The sequence below is a fragment of the Tachypleus tridentatus genome, chromosome 6 (genome assembly GCF_004210375.1).
Source record: "Tachypleus tridentatus isolate NWPU-2018 chromosome 6, ASM421037v1, whole genome shotgun sequence".
NCBI classification, from domain to species: Eukaryota; Metazoa; Arthropoda; class Merostomata; order Xiphosura; family Limulidae; genus Tachypleus; species Tachypleus tridentatus.
In genome coordinates this window covers 50,615,947-50,637,300 of record NC_134830.1, presented here as the reverse complement: position 1 = coordinate 50,637,300, position 21,354 = coordinate 50,615,947, and the positions used below count along the sequence as shown (strand labels likewise).

The 21,354-nt window shown below is 41.0% G+C and overlaps 1 protein-coding gene across 1 annotated transcript in view; it reads right to left on the bottom strand.

Annotated features, from left to right (window-relative positions):
• LOC143251610 (voltage-gated inwardly rectifying potassium channel KCNH6-like) overlaps positions 1-1,899 on the bottom strand; it is a 15,542-nt gene extending 13,643 nt beyond the window's left edge. Inside the window, exons 1-2 of the mRNA XM_076502880.1 lie at positions 1,896-1,899; positions 1,092-1,147 (exon numbers count right to left, since the gene is read on the bottom strand). Coding sequence (XP_076358995.1) covers positions 1,092-1,147; positions 1,896-1,899 — 60 coding nt within the window. The remainder of the gene's footprint in view (positions 1-1,091; positions 1,148-1,895) is intronic.
• Between the last annotated feature and the right edge of the window lie 19,455 nt (positions 1,900-21,354).

The following is a 21,354-nucleotide window of genomic DNA, read 5'->3' as shown; positions in this document are numbered from 1 at the left end:
CGTACTTCGTTCAGTTACGTATTGCTTCCTGGGTCTAGGAAGACAACAATATAGCGATCTGTTTGTTGACTGGCTCACTCTAGAAGGAACAACAATATAGCAATCTGTTTTGTGGACTGGCTCAGTATAGGAAGACAACAGAATAGCAATCTGTTTTGTTGACTAGCTCAGTCTAGAAAACCTAGGAGCACAACAGATATAGAGATCTGTTTGTTGACTCGCTCTGTCTAGAAGGACAACAATATAAGCAGATCTGTTTGTTGACTTGCTCAGTCCTAGAAAGCTAAGAGCACAACAGAATAGAATCCAATTTTTGAGACTCGCTCAGTCTAGGAGGTACAACAATACAGCATCTGTTTGTTGACTGGCTCAGTCTAGGAAAACAAAAAATATAGCAATCTGTTTGTTGACTTGCTCAATCTAGAGAGGACAACAATATGTAGCAATCTGTTTGTTGCACTCTGTATCAGTCTGAGGAAAGCTAGTAGCACAGTCAACAGAATAGTATCCGTTTTTTGACTCCTGGGTCTAGGGAAGGACAACAATACATAGCGATCTGTTTGTTGACTGGCTCACTTCTAGAAGGACAACAATATATAGCAATCTTTGTTTGTTGACTGGCTCAGTCTAGGAGCACAACAGAATAGCATCATTCGTTTTGTTGACTCGCTCAGGTCTAGGAGTACAACAATATAGCGATCTGTTTGTTGACTCCCTCAGTCTAGGAGGACAACAATATAGCAATCTATTTCTTGACTGGCTCACTCTAGAAGGACAACTATATAATAATCTGTTTTGTTGACAGACTCAGTCTAGCTAAGTGCAGTACAGAATAGAATCCGTTTTTGACTCGCTCGGTCTAGGAAGACAACAATACAACGATCTGTTTCTGACCGCTCACTCTAGAAAAACAACAATATAGCAATCTGTTTGTTGACTGGCTCACTCTAGAAGAGACAACAATATAGCAATCTGTTTGTTGACTCTGCTCAGTCTAGGAGCACAACAGAATAGCATCTGTTTGTTGACTGCCTCGGTCTAGAAAGCTAGGAGCACAATAAGAATAGCAATCCGTTTGTTGACTGACTCACTTGGTCTAGGAGAACAACAATAATAGCAATCTGTTTTGTTGACTTTCCTCCAAAGTCTAGAAGCAAGGAGCACAACAGAATAGCATCCGTTTGTTGACTCGCTCGGTCTAGGAGGACAAAAATATAGCAATCTTTTGTCGACTCGCTCAGTCTAGAAGGAGACAACAATATAGCAATCTGTTTGTTGACTCGCTCAGTCTAGGAGGGACAAACAAATATAGCAATCTGTTTGTTGACTGGCTCACTCTAGAAGGAACAACAATATAGCAATCTGTTTGTTGACTGACTCAGTCTAGAAAGCTAGGAGCACAACAGAATAGCATCCGTTTTTGACTCGCTCAGTCTAGGAGACAACAATATAGCAATCTGTTTGTTGACTGGCTCACTCTAGAAGGACAACTATATAGCAATCTGTTTGTTGACTGGCTCAGTCTAGAAAGCTAGAAGCACAACACAATAGTATCTGTTTGTTGACTCGCTCTGTCTAGAAGGACAACAATATAGCAATCTGTTTGTTGACTTGCTCAGTCTAGAAAGCTAGGAGCACAACAAAATAGAATCCGTTTGTTTGACTCGCTCGGTCTAGGAGCACAACAATACAGCGATCTGTTTGTTGACTGGCTCAGTCTAGGAGGACAACAATATAGCAATCTGTTTGTTGACTGGCTCAGTCTAGGAGCACAACAGAATAGAATCCGTTTGTTGATTGACTGCTCAGTCTAGGAGGACAACAATATAGCGATCTGTTTGTTTACTCACTCAGCCTAGGAGAACAACAATATAGCAATCTGTTTGTTGACTCACTCATCTAGAAGGACAAAAATACACAGCATCTGTTTGTTGACTGGCTCAGTCTAGGAGCACAACAGAATAGCATTCGTTTGTTGACTGGCTCTCGGTCTAGAAAGCTGGGAAAGCAAACAGAATAGTATCTGCTTTGACTCGCTCCGTCTAAAGGACAAATATATAGCAATCTGTTTGTTGACTGGCTCAGTCTAGAAAAAACTAGGAGCACAACAGGATAGTATCTGTTTTTTGACTCGCTCTGTCTAGAAGGACAACAATATAGCAATCTGTTTGTCAACTTGCTCAGTCTAGAAGCTAAGAGCACAACAGAATAGCATCCGTTTTTGACTCGCTCGGTCTAGGAGTACAACAATACAGCGATCTGTTTGTTGACTGGCTCAGTCTAGGAGGACAACATATAGCAATCTGTTTGTTAACTTGCTCAGTCTAGAAAGCTAGTAGCACAACAGAATAGTATCCGTTTTTTGACTCCCTGGGTCTAGGGGACAACAATACAGCGATCTGTTTGTTGACTGGCTCACTCTAGAAGGACAACAATATAGCAATCTGTTTGTTGACTGGCTCAGTATAGGAGCACAACAGAATAGCATTCGTTTGTTGACTCGCTCAGTCTAAAACCACAACAATAATAGCATCTGTTTGTTGACTGGCTCAGTCTAGGAGGACAACAATATATAGCAATCTGTTTGTTGACCTGCTCAGTCTAGAAAGCTAAGTGCACAACAGAATAGAATCCGTTTTTTTGACTCGCTCAGTCTAGGAGACAACAATACAACGATCTGTTTGTTGACTGGCTCACTCTAGAAAAACAACAATATAGCAATCTGTTTGTTGACTGGCTCAGTCTAGGAGACAACAATATAGCAATCTGTTTGTTGACTGGCTCAGTCTAGGAGCACACAACAGAATAGCATCTGTTTGTTGACTGCCTCAGTCTAGAAAGCTAGGAGCACAACAGAATAGCATCCGTTTGTTGACTCGCTCAGTCTAGGAAGACAACAATATAGCAATCTGTTTGTTGACTGGCTCACTCTAGAAGAACAACTATATAGCAATCTGTTTGTTGACTGGCTCAGTCTAGAAAAGCTAGGAGCACAACAGAATAGTATCCGTTTGTTGACTCGCTCAGTCTAGGAGGACAACAATATAGCAATCTGTTTGTTGACTGGCTCAGTCTAGAAGGACAACAATATAACAATCTGTTTGTTGACTGACTCAGTCTAGAAAGCTAAGTGCAGAACAGAATAGAATCCGTTTTTTTGACTCGCTCGGTCTAGAAGAACAATACAACGATCTGTTTCTTAAATAGCTCACTCTAGAAAAAAACAACAATATAGCAATCTGTTTGTTGACTAGCTCAGTCTAGAAGGACAACAATATAGCAATCTGTTTGTTGACTGGCTCAGTCTAGAGCACAACAGAATAGCATCTGTTTGTTGACTGCCTTAGTCTAGAAAGCTAGAGCACAACAGAATAGCATCCGTTTGTTGACTCGCTCCGTCTAGGAGGACAACAATATAGCGATCTATTTGTTGACTGGCTCACTCTAGAAGAACAACTATATAGCAATCTGTTTATTGACTGAATCAGTCTAGAAAGCTAGGAGAACAACAGAAGAAAATTCGTTTTTTGACTCGCTCAGTCTAGAGGACAACAATATAGCAATCTATTTGTTGACTGGCTCTGTCTAGAAGGCAACAATATAGCAATCTGTTTGTCAACTTGCTCACTCTAGAAAGCTAGAAGCACAACAAAATAGCATAGATTTGTTGACTCGCTCGGTCTCGGAGAACAACAATACAGCGATCTGTTTGTTGACTGGCTCAGTCTAGGAGGACAACAATACAGCAATTTGTTTGTTGACTGGATCAGTCTAGGAGCACAACAGAATAGAATCCGTTTGTTGATTTGCTCGGTCTAGGAGGACAACAATATAGCGATCTGTTTGTTTACTCACTCAGCTAGGTGAACAACAATACAGCGATCTGTTTGTTTACTCACTCATCCCAGAAGGACAAAAATATACAGCGATCTGTTTGTTGACTGGCTCAGTCTAGGGAGCACAACAGAATAGCATTCGTTTGTTGACTGGCTCGGTCTAGAAAGCTGGGAGCACAACAGAATAGTATCTGCTTTTGACTCGCTCCGTCTAAAGGACAAATATATAGCAATCTGTTTGTTGACTGGCTCAGTCTAGAAAACTAGGAGCACAACAGTATAGTATCTGCTTTTTGACTCGCTCTGTCTAGAAGGACAACAATATAGCAATCTGTTTGTTAACTTGCTCAGTCTAGAAAGCTAAGAGCACAACAGAATAGTATCCGCTTTTGACTCGCTCGGTCTGGGAGTACAACAATACAGCGATCTGTTTGTTGACTGGCTTAGTCTAGAGGACAAGATACAGCAATCTGTTTGTTAACTTGCTCAGTCTAGAAAGCTAGTAGCACAACAGAATAGTATCCGTTTTTTGACTCCCTAGGTCTAGGAAGAAACAATACAGGATCTGTTTGTTGACTGGCTCACTCTAGAAGGACAACAATATAGCAATCTGTTTGTTGACTGGCTCAGTATAGGAGCACAAAGAATAGCATTCGTTTGTTGACTCGCTCAGTCTAGGAGCACAACAGAATAGCATCCGTTTGTTGACTGGCTCACTCTAGAAGGACAACATATATAGCAATCTGTTTGTTGACTGGCTCAGTCTAGAAAGCTAGAGCACAACAGAATAGTATCTGCTTATTGACTCGCTCTGTCTAGAAGGACAACAATATAGCAATCTGTTTGTTAACTTGCTCAGTCTAGAAAGCTAGGAGCACAACAAAATAGCAAAAGTTTGTTGACTGGCTCAGTCTAGAGCACAACAAAAATAGCATTCGTTTGTTGACTGGCTCAGCCTAGGAGAACAACAGAATAGCATTCGTTTGTTGACTGGCTCACTCTAGAAGCACAACAATATAGCAATCTGTTTGTTGACTGGCTCAGTCTAGAAAGCTAGGAGCACAACAGAATAGCATCCGTTTGTAGACTCGCTCGGTCTAGGAGTACAAAAATATTGCGATCTGTTTGTCGACTCGCTCAATCTAGGAGGACAACAATATAGCAATCTGTTTGTTAACTTGCTCAGTCTAGAAAGCTAGTAGCACAACAGAATAGTATCCGTTTTTTGACTCCCTGGGTCTAGGAAGACAACAATACAGCGATCTGTTTGTTGACTGGCCCACTCTAGAAGGACAACAATATAGCAATCTGTTTGTTGACTGGCTCAGTAAAGAGAGAACAAAAAAATAGCATTCGTTTGTTGACTCGCTCACTCAAAAACCACAACAGAATAGCATCCGTTCGTTGACTCGCTCAGTCTAGAGGACAACAATATAGCAATCTGTTTGTTGACCTGCTCAGTCTAGAAAGCTAAGTGCACAACAGAATAGAATCCGTTTTTTGACTCGCTCGGTCTAGGAAGACAACAATACAACGATCTGTTTCTTAAATAGCTCACTCTAGAAAAACAACAATATAGCAATCTGTTTGTTGACTGGCTCACTCTAGAAGGACAACAATATAGCAATCTGTTTGTTGACTGGCTCAGTCTAGGAGCACAACAGAATAGCATCTGTTTGTTGACTCGCTCAGTCTAGGAGGACAACAATATAGCAATCTATTTGTTGACTGGCTCACTCTAGAAGAACAACTATATAGCAATCTGTTTATACTGACTCAGTCTAGAAAGCTAGAGCACAACAGAATAGCTTCCGTTTGTTGACTCGCTCAGTCTAGGAGGACAACAATATAGCAATCTGTTTGTTGACTGGCTCATTCTAGAAGGACAACAATATAGCAATCTGTTTGTTGACTGGCTCAGTCTAGGAGCACAAAAGAATAGCATCTGTTTGTTGACTGCCTTAGTCTAGAAAGCTAGGAGCACAACAGAATAGCATAGGTTTGTTGACTCGCTCGGTCTCTAGAGTACAAAACAATACAGCGATCTGTTTGTTGACTGGCTTGGTCTAAGAGGACAACAATACAGCAATCTGTTTGTTGACTGGCTCATTCTAGAAAACAACAATATAGCAATCTGTTTGTTGACTGGCTCAGTATAGGAGCACAAAAAAAATAGCATTCGTTTGTTGACTCGCTCAGTCTAGGACCACAACAGAATAGCATCCGTTTGTTGACTCGCTCGGTCTAGAGGACAACAATATAGCGATCTGTTTATTGATTTGCTCAGTCTAGAAAGCAAGGAGCACAACAGAATAGCATCCGTTTGTTGACTCGCTCGGTCTAGGAGTACAAAAATATGGCGATCTGTTTGTCGACTCGCTCAGTCTAGGAGGACAACAATATAGCAATCTGTTTCTTAACTTGCTCAGTCTAAAAAGCTACAAGCACAACAGAATAGTATCCGTTTTTGACTCCCTGGGTCTAGGAAGACAACAATACAGCGATCTGTTTGTTGACTGGCTCACTCTAGAAGGACAACAATATAGCAATCTGTTTGTTGACTGGCTCAGTATAGGAGCACAACAGAATAGCATCCGTTTGTTGACTCGCTCTGTCTAGAGTACAACAATATAGCGATCTGTTTGTTGACTCCCTCAGTCTAGGAGGACAACAATATAGCAACATATTTGTTGACTGGCTCACTCTAGAAGAACAACTATATAGCAATCTGTTTGTTGACTGACTCAGTCTAGAAAGCTAGGAGCACAACAGAATAGAATCCGTTTTTTGACTCGCTCAGTCTAGAGGACAACAATATAGCAATCTATTTGTTGACTGGCTCACTCTAGAAGGACAACTATATAACAATCTGTTTGTTGACTGACTCAGTCTAGAAAGCTAAGTGCAGAACAGAACAGAATCCGTTTTTTGACTCGCTCGGTCTAGGAAGAAAACAATACAACGATCTGTTTGTTAACTAGCTCACTCTAGAAAAACTAACAATAGCAATCTGTTTGTTGACTGGCTCAGTCTAGAGCACAACAGAATAGCATTCGTTTGTTGACTGGCTCTGTCTAGAAAGCTGGGAGCACAACAGAATAGTATCTGTTTTTGACTCGCTCCGTCTAAAAGGACAAATATATAGCAATCTGTTTGTTGACTGGCTCAGTCTAGAAAACTAGAGCACAACAGTATAGTATCTGCTTATTGACTCGCTCTGTCTAGAAGGACAACAATATAGCAATCTGTTTGTCATCTTGCTCAGTCTAGAAAGCTAGAGCACAACAAAATAGCATCCGTTTGTTGACTCGCTCGGTCTAGGAGTACAACAATACAGCGATCTGTTTGTTGACTGGCTCAGTCTAGGAGGACAAGAATACAGCAATCTGTTTGTTAACTTGCTCAGTCTAGAAAGCTAGTAGCACAACAGAATAGTATCCGTTTTTGACTCCCTGGGTCTAGGAAGACAACAATACAGCGATCTGTTTGTTGACTGGCTCACTCTAGAAGGACAACAATATAGCAATCTGTTTGTTGACTGGCTCAGTATAGGAGCACAACAGAATAGCATCCGTTTGTTGACTCGCTCGGTCTAGGAGTACAACAATATAGCGATCTGTTTGTTGACTCCCTCAGTCTAGGAGGACAACAATATAGCAATCTATTTGTTGACTGGCTCACTCTAGAAGGACAACTATATAACAATCTGTTTGTTGACTGACTCAATCTAGGAGCACAACAATATAGCAATCTGTTTGTTGACTGGCTCAGTCTAGGAGCACAACAGAATAGAATCCGTTTGTTGACTTGCTCAGTCTAGGAGGACAACAATATAGCGATCTGTTTGTTGACTCACTCAGTCTAGGAGAACAACAATACAGCGATCTGTTTGTTGACTCACTCATCCTAGAAGGACAAAAAAAAATACAGCGATCTGTTTGTTGACTGGCTCAGTCTAGGAGCACAAAAGAATAGCATCTGTTTGTTGACTGGCTCGGTCTAGAAAGCTGGGAGCACAACAGAATAGAATCCGTTTGTTGACTCGCTCGGTCTAGAGTACAACAATATAGCGATCTGTTTGTTGACTCCCTCAGTCTAGGAGGACAACAATATAGCAATCTATTTGTTGACTGGCTCACTCTAGAAGGACAACTATATAGCAATCTGTTTGTTGACTGACTCAGTCTAGAAAGCTAGGAGCACAACAGAATAGAATTCGTTTTTTGACTCGCTCGGTCTAGGAAGACAACAATACAGCGATCTGTTTGTTGACTGGCTCACTCTAGAAGGACAAAAATATAGCAATCTGTTTGTTGACTGGCTCAGTCTAGAGCACAACAGAATAGCATTCGTTTGTTGACTGTCTCGGTCTAGAAAGCTGGGAGCACAACAGAATAGTATCTGCTTTTTTGACTCGCCCGTCTAAAAGGACAAATATATAGCAATCTGTTTGTTGACTGGCTCAGTCTAGAAAACTAGGAGCACAACAGTATAGTATCTGCTTATTGACTCGCTCTGTCTAGAAGGACAACAATATAGCAATCTGTTTGTCAACTTGCTCAGTCTAGAAAGCTAGGAGCACAACAGAATAGCATCCGTTTTGTTGACTCGCTCGGTCTAGAGTACAACAATACAGCGATCTGTTTGTTGACTGGCTTAGTCTAGGAGGACAACAATATAGCAATCTGTTTGTTAACTTGCTCAGTCTAGAAAGCTAGTAGCACAACAGAATAGTATCCGTTTTTTGACTCCTGGGTCTAGGAAGACAACAATACAGCGATCTGTTTGTTGACTGGCTCACTCTAGAAGGACAACAATATAGCAATCTGTTTGTGGACTGATTCAGTATAGGAGCACAACAGAATAGCATTCGTTTGTTGACTCGCTCGGTCTAGGAGTACAACAATATAGCGATCTGTTTGTTGACTCCCTCAGTCTAGGAGGACAACAATATAGCAATCTGTTTCTTGACTGGCTCACTCTAGAAGAACAACTATATAACAATCTGTTTGTTGACTGACTCAGTCTAGAAAGCTAAGTGCACAACAGAATAGAATCCGTTTTTTGACTCGCTCGGTCTAGGAAGACAACAATACAACGATCTGTTTCTTAAATAGCTCACTCTAGAAAAAACAACAAAATAGCAATCCGTTTGTTGACTGGCTCACTCTAGAAGGACAACAATATAGCAATCTGTTTGTTGACTGGCTCAGTCTAGGAGCACAAGAGAATAGCATCTGTTTGTTGACTGCCTTAGTCTAGAAAGCTAGGAGCACAACAGAATAAAATCCGTTTTTTGACTTGCTCAGTCAAAGAGGACAACAATATTGCAATCTATTTGTTGACTGGCTCTGTCTAGAAGGACAACAATATAGCAATCTGTTTGTCAACTTGCTCAGTCTAGAAAGCTAGGAGCACAACAAAATAGCATAAGTTTGTTGACTCGCTCGGTCTCGGAGTACAACAATACAGCGATCTGTTTGTTGACTGGCTTGGTCTAAGAGGACAAGAATACAGCAATCTGTTTCTTGACTGGCTCATTCTAGAAAACAACAATATAGCAATCTGTTTGTTGACTGGCTCATTCTAGAAAACAACAATATAGCAATCTGTTTGTTGACTGGCTCAGTATAGGAGCACAAAAATAGCATTCGTTTGTTGACTCGCTCAGTCTAGGACCAAACAGAATAGCATCCGTTTGTTGACTCGCTAGGTTTAGGAGGACAACAATATAGCAATCTGTTTGTTGACTGACTCAGTCTAGAAAGCTAGGAGCACAACAGAATAGAATCCGTTTTTGACTCGCTCAGTCTAGGAGGACAACAATATAGCAATCTATTTGTTGACTGGCTCACTCTAGAAGGACAACTATATAGCAATCTGTTTGTTGACTGGCTCAGTCTAGAAAGCTAGAAGCACAACACAATAGTATCTGCTTATTGACTCGCTCTGTCTAGAAGGACAACAATATAGCAATCTGTTTGTTAACTTGCTCAGTCTATAAAGCTAGGAGCACAACAAAATAGCATAGGTTTGTTGACTCGCTCGGTCTCGGAGTACAACAATACAGCGATCTGTTTGTTGACTGGCTCAGTCTAGGAGGACAACAATACAGCAATTTGTTTGTTGACTGGATCAGTCTAGGAGCACAACAGAATAGAATCCGTTTGTTCATTTGCTCGGTCTAGAGGACAACAATATAGCGATCTGTTTGTTTACTCACTCAGCCTAGGTGAACAACAATACAGCGATCTGTTTGTTTACTCACTCATCCCAAAAGGACAAAAAATACAGCAATCTGTTTGTTGACTGGCTCAGTCTAGGAGCACAACAGAATAGCATTCGTTTGTTGACTGGCTCGGTCTAGAAAGCTGGGAGCACAACAGAATAGTATCTGCTTTTGACTCGCTCCGTCTAAAAGGACAAATATATAGCAATCTGTTTGTTGACTGGCTCAGTCTAGAAAAGTAGGAGCACAACAGTATAGTATCTGCTTTTTGACTCGCTCTGTCTAGAAGGACAACAATATAGCAATCTTTTTGTCAACTTGCTCAGTCTAGAAAGCTAAGAGCACAACAGAATAGTATCCGCTTTTTTGACTCGCTCGGTCTAGGAGAGTACAACAATACAGCAATCTGTTTGTTAACTTGCTCAGTCTAGAAAGCTAGTTGCACAACAGAATAGTATCCGTTTTTTGACTCCCTGGGTCTAGGAAGACAACAATACAGGATCTGTTTGTTGACTGGCCCACTCTAGAAGGACAACAATATAGCAATCTGTTTGTTGACTGGCTCAGTATAGGAGCACAAAAAAATAGCATTCGTTTGTTGACTCGCTCAGTCAAGGACCACAACAGAATAGCATCCGTTTGTTGACTCGCTCGGTCTAGGAGGACAACAATATAGCGATCTGTTTATTGACCTGCTCAGTCTAGAAAGCAAGGAGCACAACAGAATAGCATCCGTTTGTAGACTCGCTCGGTCTAGGAGTACAAAAATATTGAGATCTGTTTGTCGACTCGCTCAATCTAGGAGGACAACAATATAGCAATCTGTTTGTTAACTTGCTCAGTCTAGAAAGCTAGTAGCACAACAGAATAGTATCCGTTTTTGACTCCCTGGGTCTAGGAAGACAACAATACAGCGATCTGTTTGTTGACTGGCTCACTCTAGAAGGACAACAATATAGCAATCTGTTTGTGGACTGATTCAGTATAGGAGCACGACAGAATAGCAATCTGTTTGTTGACTGGCTCAGTCTAGAAAACTAGGAGCACAACAGTATAGTATCTGCTTTTGACTCGCTCTGTCTAGAAGGACAACAATATAGCAATCTGTTTGTTGACTTGCTCAGTCTAGAAAGCTAAGAGCACAACAGAATAGTATCCGTTTTTTGACTCGCTCGGTCTAGAGCACAACAATACAGCGATCTGTTTGTTGACTGGCTTAGTCTAGGAGCACAAAAATATAGCGATCTGTTTGTTGACTCGCTCAATCTAGGAGGACAACAATATAGCAATCTGTTTGTTAACTTGCTCAGTCTAGAAAGCTAGTAGCACAACAGAATAGTATCCGTTTTTGACTCCCTGGGTCTAGGAAGACAACAATACAGCGATCTGTTTGTTGACTGGCTCACTCTAGAAGGACAACAATATAGCAATCTGTTTGTTGACTGATTCAGTATAGGAGCACAACAGAATAGCATCTCGTTTGTTGACTCGCTCGGTCTAGAGTACAACAATATAGCGATCTGTTTGTTGACTCCCTCAGTCTAGGAGGACAACAATATAGCAATCTATTTGTTGACTGGCTCACTCTAGAAGGACAACTATATAACAATCTGTTTGTTGACAGACTCAGTCTAGAAAGCTAAGTGCACAACAGAATAGAATCCGTTTTTTGACTCGCTCGGTCTAGGAGACAACAATACAACGATCTGTTTCTTAAATAGCTCACTCTAGAAAAACAACAATATAGCAATCTGTTTGTTGACTGGCTCACTCTAGAAGGACAACAATATAGCAATCTGTTTGTTGACTGCTCAGTCTAGGAGCACAACAGAATAGCATCTGTTTGTTGACTGCCTTAGTCTAGAAAGCTAGGAGCACAACAGAATAGCATCCGTTTGTTGACTCACTTGGTCTAGGAGAACAACAATATAGCGATCTGTTTATTGATTTGACTCAGTCTAGAAAGCAAGGAGCACAACAGAATAGCATCCGTTTGTTGACTCGCTCGGTCTAGAGTACAAAAATATGGCGATCTTTTGTCGACTCGCTCAGTCTAGAGGACAACAATATAGCAATCTGTTTGTTGACACGCTCCGTCTAGGAGGACAACAATATAGCAATCTATTTGTTGACTGGCTCACTCTAGAAGAACAACTATATAGCAATTTGTTTGTTGACTGACTCAGTCTAGAAAGCTAGAGCACAACAGAATAGAATCCGTTTTTTGACTCGCTCAGTCTAGGAGGACAACAATATAGCAATCTATTTGTTGACTGGCTCACTCTAGAAGGACAACTATATAGCAATCTGTTTGTTGACTGGCTCAGTCTAGAAAGCTAGAAGCACAACACAATAGTATCTGCTTATTGACTCGCTCTTTCTAGAAGGACAACAATACAGCAATCTGTTTGTTAACTTGCTCAGTCTAGAAAGCTAGTTGCACAACAGAATAGTATCCGATTTTGACTCCCTGGGTCTAGGAAGACAACAATACAGGATCTGTTTGTTGACTGGCCCACTCTAGAAGGACAACAATATAGCAATCTGTTTTTTGACTGGCTCAGTATAGGAGCACAAAAAAATAGCATTCGTTTGTTGACTCGCTCAGTCTAGGACCACAACAGAATAGCATACGTTTGTTGACTCGCTCGGTCTAGGAGGACAACAATATAGCGATCTGTTTATTGACCTGCTCAGTCTAGAAAGCAAGGAGCACAACAGAATAGCATCCGTTTGTTGACTCGCTCGGTCTAGGAGTACAAAAATATTGAGATCTGTTTGTCGACTCGCTCAATCTAGGAGGACAACAATATAGCAATCTGTTTGTTAACTTACTCAGTCTAGAAAGCTAGTAGCACAACAGAATAGTATCCGTTTTTTGACTCCCTGGGTCTAGGAAGACAACAATACAGCGATCTGTTTGTTGACTGGCTCACTCTAGAAGGACAACAATATAGCAATCTGTTTGTGGACTGATTCAGTATAGGAGCACGACAGAATAGCAATCTGTTTGTTGACTGGCTCAGTCTAGAAAACTAGAGCACAACAGTATAGTATCTGCTTTTTGACTCGCTCTGTCTAGAAGGACAACAATATAGCAATCTGTTTGTTGACTTGCTCAGTCTAGAAAGCTAAGAGCACAACAGAATAGTATCCGCTTTTTGACTCGCTCGGTCTAGGAGTACAACAATACAGCGATCTGTTTGTTGACTGGCTTAGTCTAGGAGTACAAAAATATTGCGATCTGTTTGTCGACTCGCTCAATCTAGGAGGACAACAATATAGCAATCTGTTTGTTAACTTGCTCAGTTCAGAAAGCTAGTAGCACAACAGAATAGTATCCGTTTTTTGACTCCCTGGGTCTAGGAAGACAACAATACAGCGATCTGTTTGTTGACTGGCTCACTCTAGAAGGACAACAATATAGCAATCTGTTTGTGGACTGATTCAGTATAGGAGCACAACAGAATAGCATTCGTTTGTTGACTCGCTCGGTCTAGGAGTACAACAATATAGCGATCTGTTTGTTGACTCCCTCAGTCTAGGAGGACAACAATATAGCAATCTATTTCTTGACTGGCTCACTCTAGAAGGACAACTATATAACAATCTGTTTGTTGACAGACTCAGTCTAGAAAGCTAAGTGCACAACAGAATAGAATCCGTTTTTTGACTCGCTCGGTCTAGGAAGACAACAATACAACGATCTGTTTCTTAAATAGCTCACTCTAGAAAAACAACAATATAGCAATCTGTTTGTTGACTGGCTCACTCTAGAAGGACAACAATATAGCAATCTGTTTGTTGACTCGCTCAGTCTAGGAGCACAAGAGAATAGCATCTGTTTGTTGACTGCCTTAGTCTAGAAAGCTAGGAGCACAACAGAATAGCATCCGTTTGTTGACTCACTTGGTCTAGGAGAACAACAATATAGCAATCTGTTTATTGATTTGATCAGTCTAGAAAGCAAGGAGCACAACAGAATAGCATCCGTTTGTTGACTCGCTCGGTCTAGGAGTACAAAAATATGGCGATCATTTTGTCGACTCGCTCAGTCTAGAGGACAACAATATAGCAATCTATTTGTTGACACGCTCTGTCTAGGAGGACAACAATATAGCAATCTGTTTGTTGACTGGCTCACTCTAGAAGAACAACTATATAGCAATTTGTTTGTTGACTGACTCAGTCTAGAAAGCTAGGAGCACAACAGAATAGAATCCGTTTTTTGACTCGCTCAGTCTAGGAGGACAACAATATAGCAATCTATTTGTTGACTGGCTCACTCTAGAAGGACAACTATATAGCAATCTGTTTGTTGACTGGCTCAGTCTAGAAAGCTAGAAGCACAACACAATAGTATCTGCTTATTGACTCGCTCTTTCTAGAAGGACAACAATATAGCAATCTGTTTGTTAACTTGCTCAGTCTATAAAGCTAGGAGCACAACAAAATAGCATAGGTTTGTTGACTCGCTCGGTCTCGGAGTACAACAATACAGCGATCTGTTTGTTGACTGGCTCAGTCTAGGAGGACAACAATACAGCAATCTGTTTGTTGACTGGATCAGTCTAGGAGAACAACAGAATAGAATCCGTTTGTTCATTTGCTCGGTCTAGGAGGACAACAATATAGCGATCTGTTTGTTTACTCACTCAGCCTAGGTGAACAACAATACAGCGATCTGTTTGTTTACTCACTCATCCCAGAAGGACAAAAAATACAGCGATCTGTTTGTTGACTGGCTCAGTCTAGGAGCACAACAGAATAGCATTCGTTTGTTGACTGGCTCGGTCTAGAAAGCTGGGAGCACAACAGAATAGTATCTGCTTTTTGACTCGCTCCGTCTAAAAGGACAAATATATAGCAATCTGTTTGTTGACTGGCTCAGTCTAGAAAACTAGAGCACAACAGAATAGTATCTGCTTTTGACTCGCTCTGTCTAGAAGGACAACAATATAGCAATCTGTTTGTCAACTTGCTCAGTCTAGAAAGCTAAGAGCACAACAGAATAGTATCCGCTTTTTTGACTCGCTCGGTCTAGGAGTACAACAATACAGCGATCTGTTTGTTGACTGGCTTAGTCTAGAGGACAAGATACAGCAATCTGTTTGTTAACTTGCTCAGTCTAGAAAGCTAGTAGCACAACAGAATAGTATCCGTTTTTTGACTCCCTGGGTCTAGGAAGACAACAATACAGGGATCTGTTTGTTGACTGGCCCACTCTAGAAGGACAACAATATAGCAATCTGTTTGTTGACTGGCTCAGTATAGAGAACAAAAAAATAGCATTCGTTTGTTGACTCGCTCAGTCTAAAACCACAACAGAATAGCATCCGTTTGTTGACTCGCTCGGTCTAGGAGGACAACAATATAGCATCTGTTTATTGACCTGCTCAGTCTAGAAAGCTAAGTGCACAACAGAATAGAATCCGTTTTTTGACTCGCTCGGTCTAGGAAGACAACAATACAACGATCTGTTTCTTAAATAGCTCACTCTAGAAAAAACAACAATATAGCAATCTGTTTGTTGACTGGCTCACTCTAGAAGGACAACAATATAGCAATCTGTTTGTTGACTGGCTCAGTCTAGGAGCACAACAGAATAGCATCTGTTTGTTGACTGCCTTAGTCTAGAAAGCTAGGAGCACAACAGAATAGCATCCGTTTGTTGACTCGCTCCGTCTAGGAGGACAACAATATAGCAATCTATTTGTTGACTGGCTCACTCTAGAAGAACAACTATATAGCAATCTGTTTATACTGAATCAGTCTAGAAAGCTAGGAGCACAACAGAATAGCTTCCGTTTGTTGACTCGCTCCGTCTAGGAGGACAACAATATAGCAATCTGTTTGTTGACTGGCTCATTCTAGAAGGACAACAATATAACAATCTGTTTGTTGACTGACTCAGTCTAGAAAGCTAAGTGCAGAACAGAATAGAATCCGTTTTTTGACTCGCTCGGTCTAGAAAGAAAACAATACAACGATCTGTTTCTTAAATAGCTCACTCTAGAAAAAACAACAATATAGCAATCTGTTTGTTGACTAGCTCACTCTAGAAGGACAACAATATAGCAATCTGATGTTGACTGGCTCAGTCTAAAAGCACAACAGAATAGCATCTGTTTGTTGACTGCCTTAGTCTAGAAAGCTAGGAGAACAACAGAACAGCATCCGTTTGTTGACTCGCTCCGTCTAGGAGGACAACAATATAGCTATCTATTTGTTGACTGGCTCACTCTAGAAGAACAACTATATAGCAATCTGTTTATTGACTGAATCAGTCTAGAAAGCTAGGAGAACAACAGAAGAAAATTCGTTTTTTGACTCGCTCAGTCTAGAGGACAACAATATAGCAATCTATTTGTTGACTGGCTCTGTCTAGAAGGCAACAATATAGCAATCTGTTTGTCAACTTGCTCACTCTAGAAAGCTAGGAGCACAACAAAATAGCATAGATTTGTTGACTCGCTCGGTCTCGGAGAACAACAATACAGCGATCTGTTTGTTGACTGGCTCAGTCTAGGAGGACAACAATACAGCAATTTGTTTGTTGACTGGATCAGTCTAGGAGCACAACAGAATAGAATCCGTTTGTTCATTTGCTCGGTCTAGGAGGACAACAATATAGCGATCTGTTTGTTTACTCACTCAGCATAGGTGAACAACAATACAGCGATCTGTTTGTTTACTCACTCATCCCAGAAGGACAAAAATACAGCGATCTGTTTGTTGACTGGCTCAGTCTAGGAGCACAACAGAATAGCATTCGTTTGTTGACTGGCTCGGTCTAGAAAGCTGGGAGCACAACAGAATAGTATCTGCTTTTGACTCGCTCGTCTAAAAGGACAAATATATAGCAATCTGTTTGTTGACTGGCTCAGTCTAGAAAACTAGGAGCACAACAGTATAGTATCTGCTTTTTGACTCGCTCTGTCTAGAAGGACAACAATATAGCAATCTGTTTGTCAACTTGCTCAGTCTAGAAAGCTAAGAGCACAACAGAATAGTATCCGCTTTTTGACTCGCTCGGTCTAGGAGTACAACAATACAGCGATCTGTTTGTTGACTGGCTTAGTCTAGGAGGACAAGATACAGCAATCTGTTTGTTAACTTGCTCAGTCTAGAAAGCTAGTAGCACAACAGAATAGTATCCGTTTTTGACTCCCTAGGTCTAGGAAGAAAACAATACAGGGATCTGTTTGTTGACTGGCCCACTCTAGAAGGACAATAATATAGCAATCTGTTTGTTGACTGGCTCAGTATAGGAGCACAAAAGAATAGCATTCGTTTGTTGACTCGCTCAGTCTAGGACCACAACAGAATAGCATCCGTTTGTTGACTGGCTCACTCTAGAAGGACAACAATATAGCAATCTGTTTGTTGACTGGCTCAGTCTAGAAAGCTAGGAGCACAACAGAATAGTATCTGCTTATTGACTCGCTCTGTCTAGAAGGACAACAATATAGCAATCTGTTTGTTAACTTGCTCAGTCTAGAAAGCTAGGAGCACAACAAAATAGCAAAAGTTTGTTGACTGGCTCAGTCTAGAGCACAACAAAAAATGCATTCGTTTGTTGACTGGCTTAGTCTAGGAGAACAACAGAATAGCATTCATTTGTTGACTGGCTCACTCTAGAAGCACAACAATATAGCAATCTGTTTATTGACTGGCTCAGTCTAGAAAGCTAGGAGCACAACAGAATAGCATCCGTTTGTAGACTCGCTCGGTCTAGGAGTACAAAAATATTGCGATCTGTTTGTCGACTCGCTCAATCTAGGAGGACAACAATATGGCAATCTGTTTGTTAACTTGCTCAGTCTAGAAAGCTAGTAGCACAACAGAATAGTATCCGTTTTTGACTCCCTGGGTCTAGGAAGACAACAATACAGGGATCTGTTTGTTGACTGGCTCACTCTAGAAGGACAACAATATAGCAATCTGTTTGTTGACTGGCTCAGTAAAGGAGAACAAAAAATAGCATTCGTTTGTTGACTCGCTCACTCAAAAAACCACAACAGAATAGCATCCGTTTGTTGACTGCTCGGTCTAGGAGGACAACAATATAGCAATCTGTTTGTTGACCTGCTCAGTCTAGAAAGCTAAGTGCACAACAGAATAGAATCCGTTTTTTGACTCGCTCGGTCTAGGAAGACAACAATACAACGATCTGTTTCTTAAATAGCTCACTCTAGAAAAAAACAACAATATAGCAATCTGTTTGTTGACTGGCTCACTCTAGAAGGACAACAATATAGCAATCTGTTTGTTGACTGGCTCAGTCTAGGAGCACAACAGAATAGCATCTGTTTGTTGACTCGCTCCGTCTAGGAGGACAACAATATAGCAATCTATTTGTTGACTGGCTCACTCTCTAGAAGAACAACTATATAGCAATCTGTTTATACTGAATCAGTCTAGAAAGCTAGGAGCACAACAGAATAGCTTCCGTTTGTTGACTCGCTCCGTCTAGGAGGACAACAATATAGCAATCTGTTTGTTGACTGGCTCATTCTAGAAGGACAACAATATAGCAATCTGTTTGTTGACTGGCTCAGTCTAGGAGCACAAAAGAATAGCATCTGTTTGTTGACTGCCTTAGTCTAGAAAGCTAGGAGCACAACAGAATAGCATAGGTTTGTTGACTCGCTCGGTCTAGGAGTACAACAATACAGCGATCTGTTTGTTGACTGGCTTGGTCTAAGAGGACAAGAATACAGCAATCTGTTTCTTGACTGGCTCATTCTAGAAAAACAACAATATAGCAATCTGTTTGTTGACTGGCTCAGTATAGGAGCACAAAAAAATAGCATTCGTTTGTTGACTCGCTCAGTCTAGGACCACAACAGAAGAGCATCCGTTTGTTGACTCGCTTGGTCTAGGAGGACAACAATATAGCGATCTGTTTATTGATTTGCTCAGTCTAGAAAGCAAGGAGCACAACAGAATAGCATCCGTTTGTTGACTCGCTCGGTCTAGGAGTACAAAAATATGGCGATCTGTTTGTCGACTCGCTCAGTCTAGGAGGACAACAATATAGCAATCTGTTTCTTAACTTGCTCAGTCTAAAAAGCTACAAGCACAATAGAATAGTATCCGTATTTTGACTCCCTGGGTCTAGGAAGACAACAATACAGCGATCTGTTTGTTGACTGGCTCACTCTAGAAGGACAACAATATAGCAATCTGTTTGTTGACTGGCTCAGTATAGGAGCACAACAGAATAGCATCCGTTTGTTGACTCGCTCTGTCTAGGAGTACAACAATATAGCGATCTGTTTGTTGACTCCCTCAGTCTAGGAGGACAACAATATAGCAATATATTTGTTGACTGGCTCACTCTAGAAGAACAACTATATAGCAATTTGTTTGTTGACTGACTCAGTCTAGAAAGCTAGGAGCACAACAGAATAGAATCCGTTTTTTGACTCGCTCAGTCTAGGAGGACAACAATATAGCAATCTATTTCTTGACTGGCTCACTCTAGAAGGACAACTATATAACAATCTGTTTGTTGACTGACTCAGTCTAGAAAGATAAGTGCAGAACAGAACAGAAACCGTTTTTTGACTCGCTCGGTCTAGGAAGAAAACAATACAACGATCTGTTTCTTAAATAGCTCACTCTAGAAAAAACTACAATATAGCAATCTGTTTGTTGACTGGCTCAGTCTAGGAGCACAACAGAATAGCATTCGTTTGTTGATTGGCTCTGTCTAGAAAGCTGGGAGCACAACAGAATAGTATCTGCTTTTTGACTCGCTCCGTCTAAAAGGACAAATATATAGCAATCTGTTTGTTGACTGGCTCAGTCTAGAAAACTAGGAGCACAACTGTATAGTATCTGCTTATTGACTCGCTCTGTCTAGAAGGACAACAATATAGCAATCTGTTTGTCATCTTGCTCAGTCTAGAAAGCTAGGAGCACAACAAAATAGCATAGGTTTGTTGACTCGCTCGGTTTTGGAGTACAACAATACAGCGATCTGTTTGTTGACTGGCTTAGTCTAGGAGGACAAGAATACAGCAATCTGTTTGTTAACTTGCTCAGTCTAGAAAGCTAGTAGCACAACAGAATAGTATCCGTACTTTGACTCCCTGGGTCTAGGAAGACAACAATACAGCGATCTGTTTGTTGACTGGCTCACTCCAGAAGGACAACAATATAGCAATCTGTTTGTTGACTGGCTCAGTATAGGAGCACAACAGAATAGCATCCGTTTGTTGACTCGCTCGGTCTAGGAGTACAACAATATAGCGATCTCTTTGTTGACTCCCTCAGTCTAGGAGGACAACAATATAGCAATCTATTTCTTGACTGGCTCACTCCAGAAGGACAACTATATAACAATCTGTTTGTTGACTGACTCAATCTAGGAGCACAACAATATAGCAATCTGTTTCTTGACTGGATCAGTCTAGGAGCACAACAGAATAGAATCCGTTTGTTCATTTGCTCGGTCTAGGAGGACAACAATATAGCGATCTGTTTGTTTACTCACTCAGCCTAGGTGAACAACAATACAGCGATCTGTTTGTTTACTCACTCATCCCAGAAGGACAAAAATACAGCGATATGTTTGTTGACTAGCTCAGTCTAGGAGCACAAAAGAATAGCATTCGTTTGTTGACTGGCTCGGTCTAGAAAGCTGGGAGCACAACAGAATAGAATCCGTTTGTTGACTCGCTCGGTCTAGGAGTACAACAATATAGCGATCTGTTTGTTGACTCCCTCAGTCTAGGAGGACAACAATATAGCAATCTATTTCTTGACTGGCTCACTCTAGAAGGACAACTATATAACAATCTGTTTGTTGACTGACTCAGTCTAGAAAGCTAGGAGCACAACAGAATAGAATTCGTTTTTTAACTCGCTCGGTCTAGGAAGACAACAATACAGCGATCTGTTTCTTGACTGGCTCACTCTAGAAGGACAAAAATATAGCAATCAGTTTGTTCACTGGCTCAGTCTAGGAGCACAACAGAATAGCATTCGTTTGTTGACTGTCTCGGTCTAGAAAGCTGGGAGCACAACAGAATTGTATCTGCTTTTTGACTCGCTCCGTCTAAAAGGACAAATATATAGCAATCTGTTTGTTGACTGGCTCAGTCTAGAAAACTAGGAGCACAACTGTATAGTATCTGCTTATTGACTCGCTCTGTCGAGAAGGACAACAATATAGCAATCTGTTTGTCATCTTGCTCAGTCTAGAAGGCTAGGAGCATAACAAAATAGCATAGGTTTGTTGACTCGCTCGGTCTCGGAGTACAACAATACAGCGATCTG